The 17,889-nt window shown below is 41.5% G+C and overlaps 1 protein-coding gene across 3 annotated transcripts in view; it reads left to right on the forward strand.

Annotated features, from left to right (window-relative positions):
- STAT2 (signal transducer and activator of transcription 2) overlaps positions 1–17,889 on the forward strand; it is a 118,310-nt gene that overhangs the window by 54,756 nt on the left and 45,665 nt on the right. For all 3 annotated transcript variants that reach the window (XM_075852097.1, XM_075852099.1, XM_075852100.1), the window contains exons 12-15: positions 5,591–5,611; positions 5,743–5,830; positions 6,330–6,386; positions 6,913–6,996. In XM_075852097.1, the coding sequence (XP_075708212.1) occupies positions 5,591–5,611; positions 5,743–5,830; positions 6,330–6,386; positions 6,913–6,996 (250 nt within the window). The remainder of the gene's footprint in view (positions 1–5,590; positions 5,612–5,742; positions 5,831–6,329; positions 6,387–6,912; positions 6,997–17,889) is intronic.

Here is a 17,889-nt window from a genome sequence, read left to right on the forward strand (position 1 = left end):
TATAGTCCCCATATCGTTTTTCAAATCTCTTAATACCTTGATAACACGTTTTATATGGGGATCTTCTAGGTCTAAACTTAGTCTAGCCACACTGCAGCGGCCAAAACTTGAAGGGGGAATGGCCTTAACGGATTTCCACCTATACTACCTGGCAGGACAGCTCCGCAATATCCAAGGGTGGGTTCGAGATTCCCCTCTGTCTGACACAGATTACTATTTAGCCTCCCTGGTGGCAGGAAAAAATCTGATCAGCTTCCTGGAATACCCTAAGTTTACCCCCCATACAGACCTACTTCCTATACATGTTCTGGCATTGGCGGTCTGGCGGGCAGCCAAGAAAATACTGGTATATCATGATGTAATCCCGGAACTCCCTCTGTGGCATAATCCCACATTACTATGCCTCCAGTCATTGACTGATGCACGGGTGTGGCTGGATATGGGAGTCACCAAATTGGGAGATATGTATGATAGTGGTCTGATCCTTACATTCCTACAGGTCAAAGAGATACATAATATTCCAGATTTGCAGTGGTTCAAATATTTACAAGCACGTCACGCCATACAGACTCAATTCCCAACTCATTCCACAATCATCTCAGCATACCCACTTATAGGCATACTGAAATCTCAAGGCCCTAAGGGTCTTATCACAGCCCTATACACACATCTGATCTCGGCTAAAATTAGCCATACCCCACTCCCGGTCCTAACCAGGTGGAAGACACAAATACCAGACCTTTCACTAGAAGATTTGACTGACATCCTAAATTCACATTTGACAATATCTCCGGCTATCAATAATAAACTCATACAATTGTACATTATACATCAAGCTTATCTCACCCCAGTGAGATTACACCGAATGGGGAAAATACCTACTTCAGCATGTCATAGATGTGGTCAGTCAGAGGCAGATTTCTGGCACCTTATGTGGGAATGTTCATACATATTAACATTTTGGACGAAGGTATATGAGGTTATTACTCCGTTATTGCCTAGTCCTCTGACGTTTTCCCCGAAGATAGCCCTATTGGGACTCATTGATGACGAAAACTGGACACGACACACTGGTATTTTTATTAGAGAATCTTTATTTTTGGCTAGGAAAACAATAGCCATGCACTGGATGGCAGACACAGCTCCATCAATAATCTCCTGGAAACGATTGGTCAATACTGTTGTTACATATGAACAGTTGGTATAGTCCCACAGGGGGTGTCCGGACAAATTTCAGGGAGTGTGGGGAAATTGGTTAGACTCCAGAATAGCTCCTGATGATAACTTTACTCCGCAATAGGATAATTTAATCCCCCGATTCTCCGGCAGGGGATATGGCTTTAATATCTGTGACCTTGCAATGCGACATAGGCGACCTGTTTTGTTTTGTTTGGTTTGATCGATCTATATAAATGTTCCCTTTCATATATGGAAAACAGCATGTAATAATCCTGTAATTCACCATTTGATCGACATTTGACTAGTAGATTATTGCTATAAAGATATCTGTCTTTAATGGTTATATTATATACTGTATATATATTGTCATCATGGATATTGTCATGTTATATCCAATTGCTGTGATACTCTGTATGTGATATTTTGAATAAACTAATGAAAAAAAAAAAGTATAGGCGCACGGCCCGTAAAATTCAAAAGAACGGACATGTTCCATAATTTTCGGAACATTCCTAGCGATACAGAAAGGTGTCCGCGGCCAATAGAACTGAATAGGTCCGTAATTGCGGACCGTATTATGGTCCGCAATTAAACAGAATTTTTACGGTCGTGTGCATGGGGCCTAAAGGCAATTATTAGCTCTTACTGAAGCACCCTGAACCTTGAGACGCTCCTCGTTTTTTCCATAATTTAGAAAATCAGAACTTTGAGTCCGGATAGGAAACAAATTCTGATCTTCTTAAAACAATAGCCTGGGGTGCTCCTGGGCCCTCCTATAAATCTTTCCTTTTAATGACAAATGCAAGATTATTTTAGTTTGTAGTTCGTCATACCAAAAAATACATATTTATATTTCTCGTTTGTTACAATGGAGGACACAGACCGTGGGCACATGCTATTGCCACTAGGGGGCTTGACTCTAAGAAACATAAAGTGGCTACTCCTACAAGATACACCCTGCCGACACTGAGCTTTTCAGTCTTCGCTTATTGTCTGTGGGAGGCAGACACTTCTTTTCATAGCAGCATAGTCTCTACCAAGAATTATTATTTTTTTATTTATTTTTTACGTTTTTTTTTTCATTTAAGCATGAAGGTGGGGCACAGATTTGACTTTGTCTTCCTGTGTTTCTCCCCTTGGTGGGCGTACGGTGTCATATGCAAATGCACCGCTGTCCAACTTGTCAATGAAGACAAGTGCATCAGCTCCTCTGTCACCCACTAACCTAAGAGGCACCTCTACTCTCGTTTATTCACGCTGGTTTACACTGTCTAGGACGGGCTGTGTAAGAGGACCTTTAGTGTTCTGACAAGTGCATCAGCTCCCCTGTTACCCACTAACCTAAGGAGCACCTCTGCTACTTCTCCCACCAGTGTCCCCTTAGTAAAGGAGGTAACAATCGGGGTGCTCATGCTAGTCAGTTCGCCTGGGAGATGGAGAGCAGCGCAGAGTGAGTGTTATGATTGCTGCGCAGTGTGAGTGATATTTTTTGGTTCCTTCTCTCCCACTAATTTAGTGTGAAGTCTTGTAACCCCCTCTACTGCCATGTCTAAACCCCTAAGGATGATCCCTCATGCCAGACAACTTTTGCAATTTATTTTTCCTGCTCTAAGTGCAATACAAAATTTTCTTGTGGTCATTCTACCTCCTTATCCGATGCATGCCGGCCTTCTAGCCAATAGCCTGTGGTTTCTGCACCCCTGCCGCCCTTGCGCAACCTGGTTCAATGGATTGGACCATGAATTGTCCAAATCCCTTTTCCAGACGGTTGATAACCTGGCGAACATCACTCATTCCATTTTAGGCGGCATGTCTGCCCGCCCACCTCTAAACTCCTGTTCCCTCATATCATCATGTGGACGCCCCCGTTCATGTCTTCTTCTTGTGGCCAACCACAGAAGCGAACCAGGTCTTCTCTCCTGTCTTTGTTTTCACCGTCCTCTTCCGTTTCCCCTCCTCCACCAGAATTTAGATTTTGATGCTTCCTCTCCACCTAGAGAGGCTTTGTCTGAGGGCGAGTTATCTGATTCTGACTCCGTTCAGTTGGTAAGGGTTGTACCCACTCCCCACCTCCGGTGAAAGTACTTATTGAAGCAGGCCGTGACATCCTTCAGGTCACTGATTCAGCACCTTCCGCTGACTCAGTTTCCTACCTTCAGCCTCAACGTTCCCGGGCAGTTTTTCCAGGCCATTCGGAAATTTGAGTGTATTGTCCTTCAGGAATTAAAAAAGCACCAGGACAAGAAGTTTTCTCATTCCAGCCATTTAAATGTTTTCTACCCCTTTCAAGAAGGAAATTATTCCACATAGGTTAGGTCTCTGGCGGTGGATCTTCTGGGTTCTTGTTTAGCCAATGCCACTACTTTGCCTATGGTAGACTCCACTACATTCAAAGATTCTCTGGATTGCCGTGTGGACTCCTTTTGCTAAAAACACTTTTGCGGCATCTGGCTATGCCATCCTCCCGATTTTCGCATCTGTTTGAGTTAGCAGAACTATCACTGAATAGGCACACAAACTCCGTCATGGCCTACTCTAGGGTCCTCCAGAGGAGGAGCTAGTAGATCCCTCACCTTATCTCAAATGCGTCCAAGTATACCTGTGGGGTTGCCCGTGACACTACCCATCTGACGATTCAGACTTCAGCTTCTTACGTTGCTATCCGCAAGACTACCTGGTTTAAGGCTTGGTCTGCTGATTTGGCCTCCAAGCGCTCCCTGACTGCACTCCCTTTTGCAGGTTCCTGTCTCTTTGGACCTAGATTGGATGAGATAATCTCCGAGGCTATTAGTGGCAAGAGCACTCATCTTCTTCAAAACAAGCCCAAGCGCACTACTCCGGTCAAAAAGGCAAGTCCTTGTTTTCGCTCCTTTTTGTGCGTTCTCCAATACCACATCATCCAGGCCGCAGCCTCACCAGGATAAGAAGGCCAAATCTTCCTTCAAGGCTAGTCTCTCCTGTTGTTCCCCAACATCCACCTGCGAATGTTGGAGATATAAAGGCCTCATGTGCCTGAAGATGTGCCCCCACTTAATCCACCTTTGATGGGGGGGCAGCGTTCTGCACTTCAAGGATGTCTGGCTCTCTCAAATTTCGGATGCCTGGGTTCAGGAGGTGGTAACCTCCGGATACAAAATCTAGATTTTGGGGTTTGCCTGTGACACTTAGCTCCTTGAAGGGACAGGTGTCTGCTCTCTTGTTCGGTCGCCTGTTAGCATCTAAAGCGGATGTCAAGACTTTTTTTTTGTTTGCAGTGGCTTATGCCGTCCCCCTTTATAGTGATCCGATCCCCTCTTGGGATCTGAATTTGGTCTTGGATATCTTTATAGTCCGTTCTCTTTGAACCCTTGAGAGATCTCTCTCTTAGTTTTTTGTAATGGAAGTTGTTTTTTCTGGTCACGGTCTCAGAGGGTCTCTGGGTTGGCGGCTCTCCTGCAGTTCTCCATTTCTGACTCTTCATCAAGTCAAGGCAGTGCTCCGCACGGTACCTTTTTTTTTTTTTTGCATAAGTTTGTTTCTGCCTTCCACATGAATGAGGATATTGTCTTGCCATACTTTTTCTCATTCTCCTAATCATCAGAGGGAGCAATCCCTCCACATCAAGAATGTAGTCTGTGCCCTCTCGGTCACTGCTTTTTTCCGAAGGTAGATTACCTGTTTTATCCTGCCGGAGGGTCCCATGAAGGGTTTTGCGGCCTCTATGGCCACCATTGCTCGCTGGATTCGATTTTGTATTTTCATGAGTCCTATCTTATATGGGGAAAGGTTCCCCATTTCCGTGTCACCGCCCACACTACCGGAGTGGTTGTTGCTTCCTGGGCTGTGCGCCATCAGGTCCCTGTTTTTCAATTGTGCAAGGCAGCCACGTTGTCTTCTTTGTCTACCAGGTGCACACCTTTTGCTTCTGCAGATATTTTCCTGGGTCGCAAGGTCTTGCAGGCCTCTGAAATAGCTGACCATGTCCTTTGTACTGTCCCCACCCCTGTAATGAATGAGAAAACTGAATTTATTGAGTACTCGCTGTAAGATCCTTTTCTTGTCCAGTTCATTGGGGTACACGACTCCCACCCATTGTATTTTTCAAGGTTTCTTTTTTTTCTTCTTTTTACTCGTCCGTTTGTGGAATTCTCCCCTAGTGTTTGACATACTTATCTTACCTTGTATCTGCTTCTCCTACAGCTTGCGGACAGACTGAATAGCTCAGTGTCTGTAGGCAGGGTGTCCTCTAGGGTTGTCCCCTTTTTTTATTTCTGAGTGTCAATACTCCTAGTGGCAACCGCATATACCCACAGTCTGTGTCTCCCAATGAACTGGACAAGAAAAGGATTTTACGGTGAGTACTCAAAAAATCATGTTGCATGTCTTGGATGTATTTATTTATTGTGTTTTTCTTTTTTATCATTTTTATTAGGGATCCCCCAGACATCAAAGGGTAAGACTCTCTTTAAATCATTCAAGTGCTGAAGTACACCAGCATATCCTCTTCGTTTCAATCATTCTTAGACCCTTTTCTGGTGTTTTAATACAAATGTGACAAGTTCTTTTCCTCCTTTTTTATTTTAGATACCGCAGATTTAATTTGCTCGGTCCACAAGACAAGACCTTGGAATATGTCCAGGGAGAGGGACTGGCAGTAGAGTATAAACATTTGGTATGTCTACATGTTAGTGTTTTTTCTTTGCCTGTGCTTCTTCTTGGACACTACGAACATGTTTCTAAGATCAGGGGTCACCAACCAGCGGCATTCCAGCAGTTGTGAAGGTAGAAATCCCAGCATGCTGCTGTCAAGCACTTGCTGGGAGTTGTAGTTTTACGACTGCTGGAGTGCCGCTGGTTGCTGACCCCTTTCCTAGATGATGGACTAACACGGTATGTCTACATGTGAATTTACAGGACTGGATGTTTTATTTACACATTTTTCTAATTTTTACAACGGCATTGTTTTCTGCAGAAATCATAAGGCTTTAGCACCTATAATAGGCTAGCCAATAGAAGCACATTGGATGTGGTATGATATTACATAAAACGCAAGAAAACCAGTGACATTGAAATGCCAAGATTTACTTCTAAGCTGCCAGAGACTTCAAGTGACCCACCAAATTATCTTAGAATTTGTCATTTTGCAGCCATGTAACTGACTTTTTCTTTAGAACCTGAAAGAGCAAAGAGCTGGAGGAGGAGGAAAAGGAAGTAAAGGTTCAAGTGATGTAAGTACTGCCAGGGACGTATGTAAGGCTCTGTTCACATCTGTGTTGATTTAAACAATGCCCATTGTTTAAATCAAGTTTTTGTGTTTATCCGGAATTCTTTGTTTATTCCATGTTACTATTTATATATATATATAAAAAAAATAATAATCCTGAGATATTGCAGTTTTCACTTTGGCCACTGAGCCCTCAATAGACGGACCATTCCTATTCTCTAGATTCGTCAGAGAGCACTCCCAGTCATATTTTGGATACGGTTTCTTATGTCCATGTAACTGCTGTAAAGCATCTCTCGGTTGCACCTCAGGCATGATGGCTGCCTCCACAATTATGTTAAGATAGAGCAAAAAAAAAAAAATAGAAAATGCAAACCGATCTTTCTCCCTTTCTCTCTTTCTCTCTCACACGCGCACGCTCTTTTTTTTTTTTTTCTTTTTCTTTTTCCCTTCCCATCTTTAGTTATGTTAAAAGTATTTTTTGTATCTTACTGTATTTCTCAATGTTATCCTGTCTGTTTTGTTTTAAGGGTTCGTTGAGTGTCATGGAAGAGCTTCACATAATTACCTTGAAAACAGAATTTAAATATGAGGGCGTGAAGTTGGATCTAGAGGTAAATTGTGGCCCAATCTGTTGAATTTTTTAAAGGGACACTTCCGTCAACCAAATTTTTTTCACATTAACAAGCAATATGTGACTATTATATGTAATTGAAAAAAAAATTTTTTTTTTTTTTTGTTATAATTGTTTTTAAACTTTGTATTGGGACTGGTGAGATAGAGGAGTTGAGCAGACATGTCAGCTTTGCCGTCTTCTTTCTCCTTCCTCCTTGCAAAACCCTGGCTGTCCCTCTCCACCTTCCCTTACTAAGGGTACCTGCATCCTCAACACCCGTGCTATATTTTCAAACGCTGACCATGAGTTCAATGTATCTGTCTGGTGGGCAACAACGCTGCAATATAATAGCGTGGACAGTTTGATAAGGATATTGTAATCCAGGTCCCGAAGTGCTTTCTTCATGTTGAGAGAAACCCAAATACTTAGTACTGTACAGCTAAGACCTGATTCACATTACGTTTTAGCCCTATGTTTAGGTTGTACGTCGAAAAAATTTCCCGATGTGCACTCTAAACGTGTCCATAGAGCTCCATTAGTCCTACGGATGCCAAAAGTGTAGCCTTTTGGCCTCCATCGGGCTAGTTTATGTAGGTATACCTTTTTTTGGAGGATGGAGTAATGTAGTAGACTATCCCATTCCATCTCTAGGGATCCCACACAAAAAAAACATTCTTTTTTTCAACATTGGAACCTTTGCATGATGGATCCTTCCGGGGCTTCCTCCGGGCCGATGTCCTGGGGATTCCGGGACTGGAGAAGCCACTGACGTTACTGTACACAGGGCCGGCCTTAGGCTACAGGGTGCCCTGTGCGGAATTGCACTTTGGTGCCCCCCCCCCCTCAATTTACCATTGTTATATATTGTAGGCATTTGGTGCTTTTGTTTGTACTGTATGTTTTGTTAAGGCTGCTTTTACATTACGTCCTGCCTGCCCGTTTTTATCATATCAGCGGAAAAGCTCCTGTTGACTCAAAATATGTGCAGTATAATTTTTTTTTTTTACTGGACGCCACTGGATAAAGTAGCGCAGTCCCACCCGAACTGAGGCTTTTTTTTTTTACCCTCCATCAGGCTTATGTGACTGTTTACCATATGTTCTGGTAGCTTTCCCGGTGAATACGTTAAACGGATGTAATATAAAATTATCTTTACTCCGTTTTCTCAAAGGCTATCTTTTGTCTGACATAAAATATATTAAAACTGCTGTCCACGTGTGCAATGTTGGACAGCAGTACTTTTTATCACTTCCTTATGGACATGTCCATAAACAAGCATCCATCCCCATATGACCGGAGAGGAGCACCTAAATATTGCGTGCGTATATATATATATATATACACATATACACTACCGTTCAAAAGTTTGGGGTCACCCAGACAATTTTGTGTTTTCCATGAAAACTCACACTTCTATTTATCAAATGAGTTGCAAAATGACTAGAAAATATAGTCAAGACATTGACAAGGTTAGAAATAATGATTTTTATTTCAAATAATAATTTTCTCCTTGAAACTTTGCTTTCGTCAAAGAATGCTCCATTTGCAGCATTGCAGACCTTTGGCATTCTAGCTGTTAATTTGCTGAGGTAATCGGGAGAAATTTCACCCCATGCTTCCAGAAGCCCCTCCCACAAGTTGGATTGGCTTGATGGGCACTTCTTGCGTACCATACGGTCAAGCTGCTCCCACAACAGCTCTATGGGGTTGAGATCTGGTGACTGCGCTGGCCACTCCATTACAGATAGAATACCAGCTGCCTGCTTCTTCCCTAAATAGTTCTTGCATAATTTGGAGGTGTGCTTTGGGTCATTGTCCTGTTGTAGGATGAAATTGGCTCCAATAATGCGCTGTCCACAGGGTATGGCATGGCGTTGCAAAATGGAGTGATAGCCTTCCTTATTCAAAATCCCTTTTACCTTGTACAAATCTCCCACTTTACCAGCACCAAAGCAACCCCAGACCATCACATTACCTCCACCATGCTTGACAGATGGCGTCAGGCACTCTTCCAGCATCTTTTCAGTTGTTCTGCGTCTCACAAATGTTCTTCTGTGTGATCCAAACACCTCAAACTTCGATTCGTCTGTCCATAACACTTTTTTCCAATCTTCCTCTGTCCAATGTCTGTGTGCTTTTGCCCATATTAATCTTTTCCTTTTATTAGCCAGTCTGAGATATGGCTTTTTCTTTCACAAACAGAAAAAATGGGGCATAAATATCAAAACCACAAAAAAGGCCATACTCACTAGGTAGGTGGGTGGGTGAAAACCCGTTCCCATCAGGACGCAGACGGGTCAAAGAATGCTGCAGAAGGAGTGTGCATTAAATAGTGATAGCCCCTCCCACTAGTCTTGAGGGGAGTGGCGGACTAAGTGCTCAAAGGTGTGCGATAAATGTGTGTCAGTGTAGTGCTAGGGTGTGAATGGATGGTAAAAAATAAATATGTATGTATGAAAGTGTCAGAACTGTGTAATAATGTAATAAAAATAAATAAAATAAATGTGATGAATAGGGGTCAGTGCTGTGAATAGTACATGGGGTGTCAGTACTATGTGTAATACGTGGAGGGATAATGTGCTGGTCGTCAGGCATGGCGTATCTTGCCGAATAACAGCCTATTTGTAACGCCGCTAGTGTTAGCTAAAGCGGGCTGCTCTGCATTCCAAACCAAACGCCAGCACATCATGCCCTCCCAGCATATAAGACCCGGCTGCGTCCTGAAAAAAAGTGTAGTATACGTAGTAAGAAATATCCATGAAACATGGGGTATTAGTTGTTATTTTGGCCAAAATACGCAAAGCTCGCAACCCAACGTCAAGGGTCCCCAGTGCCTTGCGAGTCCCTAACCAGAACTTTTCGTTCCTAATTTAAAAACACAAACAGAAAAAATGGGACATAAATATCAAAACCACAAAAAAGGCCATACTCACTAGGTAGGTGGGTGGGTGAAAACCCGTTCCCATCAGGACGCAGACGGGTCAAAGAATGCTGCAGAAGGAGTGTGCATTAAATAGTGATAGCCCCTCCCACTAGTCTTGAGGGGAGTGGCGGACTAAGTGCTCAAAGGTGTGCGATAAATGTGTGTCAGTGTAGTGCTAGGGTGTGAATGGATGGTAAAAAATAAATATGTATGTATGAAAGTGTCAGAACTGTGTAATAATGTAATAAAAATAAATAAAATAAATGTGATGAATAGGGGTCAGTGCTGTGAATAGTACATGGGGTGTCAGTACTATGTGTAATACGTGGAGGGATAATGTGCTGGTCGTCAGGCATGGCGTATCTTGCCGAATAACAGCCTATTTGTAACGCCGCTAGTGTTAGCTAAAGCGGGCTGCTCTGCATTCCAAACCAAACGCCAGCACATCATGCCCTCCCAGCATATAAGACCCGGCTGCGTCCTGAAAAAAAGTGTAGTATACGTAGTAAGAAATATCCATGAAACATGGGGTATTAGTTGTTATTTTGGCCAAAATACGCAAAGCTCGCAACCCAACGTCAAGGGTCCCCAGTGCCTTGCGAGTCCCTAACCAGAACTTTTCGTTCCTAATTTAAAAACACAAACAGAAAAAATGGGACATAAATATCAAAACCACAAAAAAGGCCATACTCACTAGGTAGGTGGGTGGGTGAAAACCCGTTCCCATCAGGACGCAGACGGGTCAAAGAATGCTGCAGAAGGAGTGTGCATTAAATAGTGATAGCCCCTCCCACTAGTCTTGAGGGGAGTGGCGGACTAAGTGCTCAAAGGTGTGCGATAAATGTGTGTCAGTGTAGTGCTAGGGTGTGAATGGATGGTAAAAAATAAATATGTATGTATGAAAGTGTCAGAACTGTGTAATAATGTAATAAAAATAAATAAAATAAATGTGATGAATAGGGGTCAGTGCTGTGAATAGTACATGGGGTGTCAGTACTATGTGTAATACGTGGAGGGATAATGTGCTGGTCGTCAGGCATGGCGTATCTTGCCGAATAACAGCCTATTTGTAACGCCGCTAGTGTTAGCTAAAGCGGGCTGCTCTGCATTCCAAACCAAACGCCAGCACATCATGCCCTCCCAGCATATAAGACCCGGCTGCGTCCTGAAAAAAAGTGTAGTATACGTAGTAAGAAATATCCATGAAACATGGGGTATTAGTTGTTATTTTGGCCAAAATACGCAAAGCTCGCAACCCAACGTCAAGGGTCCCCAGTGCCTTGCGAGTCCCTAACCAGAACTTTTCGTTCCTAATTTAAAAACACAAACAGAAAAAATGGGACATAAATATCAAAACCACAAAAAAGGCCATACTCACTAGGTAGGTGGGTGGGTGAAAACCCGTTCCCATCAGGACGCAGACGGGTCAAAGAATGCTGCAGAAGGAGTGTGCATTAAATAGTGATAGCCCCTCCCACTAGTCTTGAGGGGAGTGGCGGACTAAGTGCTCAAAGGTGTGCGATAAATGTGTGTCAGTGTAGTGCTAGGGTGTGAATGGATGGTAAAAAATAAATATGTATGTATGAAAGTGTAGTGATAGTACTGACACCCCATGTACTATTCACAGCACTGACCCCTATTCATCACATTTATTTTATTTATTTTTATTACATTATTACACAGTTCTGACACTTTCATACATACATATTTATTTTTTACCATCCATTCACACCCTAGCACACTCCTTCTGCAGCATTCTTTGACCCGTCTGCGTCCTGATGGGAACGGGTTTTCACCCACCCACCTACCTAGTGAGTATGGCCTTTTTTGTGGTTATGGCTTTTTCTTTGCCACGCTGCCCTGAAGGCCAGCATCTTGGAGTCGCCTCTTCACTGTAGACGTTGACACTGGCGTTTTGCGGGTACTATTTAATGAAGCTGCCAGTTGAGGACATGTGAGGAGTCTATTTCTCAAACTAGAGACTCTAATGTACTTGTCTTGTTGCTCAGTTGTGCAGCGGGGCCTCCCACTTCTCTTTCTACTCTGGTTAGAGCCTGTTTGTGCTGTCCTCTGAAGGGAGTAGTACACACCGTTGTAGGAAATCTTCAGTTTCTTGGCAATTTCTCGCATGGAATAGCCTTAATTTCTAGATTAAATAGATTAAATTAATAGACTGTCGAGTTTCACATGAAATCTCTCTTTTTCTAGCCATTTTGAGAGTTTAATCGAACCCACAAATGTAATGCTCCAGATTCTCAACTAGCTCATAGGAAGGTCAGTTGTATAGCTCCTCTAAACAGCAAAACTGTTTACAGTGGTGCTAACATAATTGCACAAGGGTTTTCAAGTGTTTTCTAATCATCCATTAGCCTTCTAACACAGTTAGCAAACACAATGTGCCATTAGAACACTGGAGTGATGGTTGCTGGAAATGGGCTTATATACACCTATGTAGATATTGCATTAAAAACCAGACGTTTGCAGCTAGAATAGTCATTTAGCACATTAACAATGTATAGAGTGTATTTCTGATTAATTTAATGTTATCTTCATTGAAAAAAACTCTGCTTTTCTTTAAAAAAATAAGGAAATTTCTAAGTGACCCTAAACTTTTGAATGGTAGTGTATATTTAATTAACCCCTTAATGACCGGGCCATTTTGCACGTTAATGACCAAGGATTATTTTTTGTTTTTTCATGGTCGCATTCCAAGAGTCGTAACTTTTTTTTATTCCGTCGACATAGCCGTATAAGGGCTTGTTTTTTGCGGGACGAGTTGTATTTTGTAATTGTACCATTTTTAGATGCTTATAATATATTGATTGACTTTTATTAACTTTATTTTAGGAGAGAATTGAAAATAAGCAGCTATTCCAGCATTAATTTTCACGTTATAAATTTACGCCGTTTACTATGCAGCGTAAATAACATGTTAACTTTATTCTATGGGTCGGCACGATTACGGGGATACCAAGTATGTAAAGGTTTTATATGTTTTCCTACGTTTGCACAATAAAAACCCTTTTAGAAAAAAATTACTTGTATTTGCATCGCCGCATTCCAAAAGCCGTAATTTTTTTATTTTTCCGTCGATGTGGCCGTATGTGGGCTTGATTTTTGCGGGCCAATGTGTAGTTTTCATTAGTACTATTTTGGGGTACATAGGACTTATAGATTAACTTTTATTTTATTTTTTGTGGGGGGAGTGGGAGAAAAGAGAGAATTTTGCCGTTTTTTTTTGCGGGTTTTTTTTGGACGCCATTCATCCGACGGTTTAACTAATGTGTTCATTTTATTGGTCAAGTTGTTACGATCGCGGGGATACCATATATGTGTATGTGTTATTTGTTTTGACACTTTTTCTAAATAAAACCACTTTTTGGGCAACCACTTTTTTTTTTCATAAACTTTATTTAACTGATTAACTTTTTTTTTTTTTTTTGGCCCACCAGGGGACTTCACTATGCGATCTGTTGATCGCATATATAATGCTTTGGTTTACTTAGGCAATAATGCTTTGGTATACTGTCAGTGTAAAACTGACAGGCAATCTATTAGGTCATGCCACCGGCATGGCCTAACAGGCATTTACTGAAGGCAGACCTGGGGGTCTTTGTTAGGCCCCCGGCTGCTATGGAAACCCGATGGTGATCCGCGATTTCTTTGCGGGTGGCGCCGATGGGGTGACAGAGGGAGCTCCCTCCCTCTGTCAAATACATTAGATGTCGCTGTCACTATTGACAGCGGCATTTAATGGGTTAAACTGGCGGAATCGGAGAGCGCTTCGATTCCGGCAGTTGCAGCAGGAGCCAGGCTGTCTAGAACAGCCGTGCTCCAGCCGCTGATTGCGTGGGTACAGTGACAGTACCCGCGCCATCACAGGACGGATATATCCGTCCTGCGCGAACTAGCAGCTGCAGAGGACGGATATATCCGTCCTTCGGCGTTAAGGGGTTAATTAATGAAAGATGACTGCATCTAAAAATGAGAAATATATTGCAGAACCAGTAACGCATATATATATATATATATATATATATATATATATATATATTTATTTTGTGAAATTTTTAATTTTTTTTTTCCACAATTAAATTATAGCATGCAAACAAATATGAAGGAAGAGGGTCTGGCCCACAGATCTAGCAGGCATAAGAGACAAAACCATGAGGGGTAAAAAGCCAGGTTTAAAAATTAGGCTATAAAGGAGAGTGAACATTTAACCCAAGATTCAAAATGGCACTGCGGATAAGTTTCTGGAAATAAGTACAACGCACCAAGTGAAACATGTTTTGAAACTGCAACAACTTTGATTTTTGAAGGTATCATTAACCCCTTAGTGACTAAGCCTGTTTTGGCCTTCAGGACCAGCCCCATTTTTGCCAATCTGACATGTGTCACTTTATGTGGTAATAACTCCAGAATGCTTTTACCTATCCAAGCGATTCTGGGATTGTTTTCTCGTGATATGTTGTACTTTATGATACTGAAAAAATTTTGTCATTAAATTCAATATTTATTTGTAAGAAACGCCAAAATTTAGAGAAAATTAGCAAAAATTAGCATTTTTCTAAATTTTAATGTATTTACTTGTAAAACAGATAGTAATACCACACAAAATACATACTAGTTTATATTTCCCATATGTCTACTTTATGTTTGCGTCGTTTTTTGAACATTCTTTTATTTTTCTACTACGTTACAAGGCTTAGAACTTTAGCAGCAATTTCTCATATTTTCAAGAAAATTTCAAAAGGCTATTTTTTCAGGGACCAGTTCAGTTCTGAAATGGCTTTGAGGGCCTTATATATTAAAAAGTCACCATAAATCACCCCATTTTGAAAACTGCACCCATCAAAGTATTCAAAACAGCATTCACAAAGTATTTTAGCCCTTTAGGCGTTTCACAGGAATTAAAGCAAAGTAGAGGTGAAATTTACAAATTTCATTTTTTTTCTTCAAAAATTCATTTGTAATAAATTTTTTCTGTACCACAGAAGGTTTTACCCAAGAAATGCAACTCAAGATTTATTGCCCAGATTCTGCAGTTTTTAGAAATACCCCACATGTGGCCCTAGCGCGGTTATGGACTGAAACACAGGCCTCCGAAGCAAAGGAGCACCTAGTGGATTTTGGGCCTCTATTTTATTAGAATATATTTTAGGTACCATGTCAGGTGTGAGGAGGCCTTGTGCTGCCAAAACAGTGGAAACACCCCAAAAGTGACCCCATTTTGGAAACTATACCCCTCAAGGAATTTATCTATGGGTATAGTTAGCATTTTGAACCCAGTTTTTTTGCTAAATTTATTTGAATTAGTATGTGAAGGTGAAAATCTACTTTTTTTGTGAAAAAATTAGGAAATTTTAAATTTTTACAAGGAATAAAGTAGAAAAAACACCCCAACATATGTAAAGCAATGTCTTCCGATTATAGCAATACCCCATATGTGGTAATAAATTGCTGTTTGGACCCACAGCAGGCCTCAGAAGAGAAGGAGCACCATTTGGATTTTGGATTTCTGATTTTGCTGGAATAGTTTTCAGTGCCGTGTCGCGTTTGCAATGCACTGGAGGGAAGAAAACCGTGGAAACCCCCCAATAGTGACCCCATTTTGGAAACGATACCCCTCAAGGAATTTATCTATGGGTATAGTTAGCATTTTGAACCCACAGTTTTTTTGCTAAATTTATTTGAATTAGTATGTGAAGATGAAAATCTACTTTTTTTCTGAAAAAAGGTAGCCATTTTTAATTTTTACAAGGAATAAAGGAGAAAAAGCGCCCCAACATTTGTAAAACAATTTCTCCTGATTACGTAAATACCCCATATGTGGTAATAAACTACTGTTTGGACCCACACCGGGGCTTAGAAGGGAAGGAGCGCTATTTGGCTTTTGGAGCTCAAATTTAGCTGGAATGTTTTTGGGTGTCATGTCGAATTTGCCCCTGAGAGACTGAAACAGTGGAAGCCCCCCAAAAGTAACCCCATTTGGGAAACTACACCACTTAAGGAATCTATCTAGGGGTATAGTGAGCATTTAGGCCCCACACGTCTTTTGCAGAATTTATTAGAATTAGGCCGTGAAAATTAATATCAACATTATTTCCACTAAAATGTTGAATTTTTTCAATTTCACAAAGGATAAATGAGAAAATGCACCCCAACGTTTGTAAAGCAATTTCTCCCGAGTACGGCAATACCCCACATGTGGTCATAAATGTTTTTTCATTAGAAAGTAATTAACCCTTTACGAACTGATTCATGTTTTGCTTTTTCGTTTTTCCTCTCCGCTTTCCAAGAGCCACTACTTTTTTATTTTTCTGTCAATAGAGCGGTGTGGGGGCTTATTTTTTGCGGGACGAGTTGTCGTTTTTATTGGTACCATTTTTTGGTACGATGCCATATCGGTGGACATAAACGGCTGTTTGGGCACGCTGTAGGGCTCAGAAGGGAGGGACGCCATTTGGCTTTTGGAGCGCATATTTTGCTTGGTAGTAGCTCTGGCGTTTTGCTGGTATTTCAGTTTATAATGTTGGGGCACATGTAGGCTGGGCAGAGTACATCAGGGGCATAATAAGAGGGTATAATAATGGGGTAAATAAATAATAATCCACAGATATGTGGCCGGTGTCACACTGATAAATGGTGCCCGATCTTATCCACTTTTGGAACACTCTGCACATTTTGCATCGCCATAATCTGGGAGCCGGAACTTTTTTTATTTTTTCACCACCGGAGCCGTGTGAGGGCTTATTTGTTGCGGGAAAATCTGTAATTTTCATTGGTACCATTTTGGGGTACATGCGATTTTGTTGATCACTTTTTATTCAATTTTTCGGCAAGCAAGGTGACCAAAAACCATCAATTCTGACAATGATTTTTATTTATTTTTGACAGCGTTTACCCTGGGCTATAAATGACTATTATACTTTATTCTGCGGGTCGGTACGATTACGGCGATACCATTTGTATATACGTTTTTTTATGTTTTGCAGCGTTTGCGCAATAAAATAACTTATTTAGAAAATAATGTATTTTCTGTGTCACCGTATTCTGAGAGCCATAACTTTTTTATTTTTCAGTCAAAAAAGCTGTGTAAGGGCTTGTTTTTTGCAGGACGGGTTGTAGTTTGTATCGGTACAATTTTGGCGTACATGCGACTTTTTGATCACTTTTTATTACATATTTTGTGAGGGGTGGTGACCAAAAAATAGTGATTCTGGCATTGTTTTTCGTTTATTTTTTTTGCGGCGTTCACTGTGCGGGAAAAATAATATTATAGTTTTATAGTTGGGGTCGTTACGAACGCGGTGATACCAAATATGTGTACTTTTTTTTTACGTGCTCATTTTTTTTCCTATAATGAAAGACTTATTATAGGAAAAAAAGCAGTTCTTGTTTATATCACTTCTAACTTTTATTTTTACACTTTTTTTAAAACATTTTTATTCTTTTTTTTTTACTTTTTTCACTTGTCCCACTAGGGGACACTTAGACTTGCAGCTCTGATCGCTGCTGGAATACATTACACTACACACGTAGTGTAATGCATTTCAACTGTCATTGTGACGTGACAGTCACACTGACAGGAAGCCTACGACGACCACCCTCGGGGTGGTCCTCATAGGCTTCTGTACATGGCAACCCGGAAGCCATTGTCTGGCGTCCGGTTGCCATGGGTACCATCGCCAGCCCCCGTGATTTCACATGGGGGCTGCCGATCGGCACTAAAGACCTTAATTGTGGCGTTCAAAATCGAGCGCCGCAATTAAGGGGTTAACTGCCGATATCAGTGGCGACAGGCCGCTGATCGGCAACGGGGAGAGCAGGGCTGACACCCTGCACAGTTAACCGCCGCTGCGGTGTAGCGCCGCGCGGCGGTTAACTGTCAAAGCAATGACGTAACTGTACGTCAAGGTGCGCGAACTTACTGCTCACCATGACGTACAGTTACGTCATGGTGCG

This window comes from Rhinoderma darwinii, chromosome 2, assembly GCF_050947455.1.
Source record: "Rhinoderma darwinii isolate aRhiDar2 chromosome 2, aRhiDar2.hap1, whole genome shotgun sequence".
NCBI classification, from domain to species: Eukaryota; Metazoa; Chordata; class Amphibia; order Anura; family Rhinodermatidae; genus Rhinoderma; species Rhinoderma darwinii.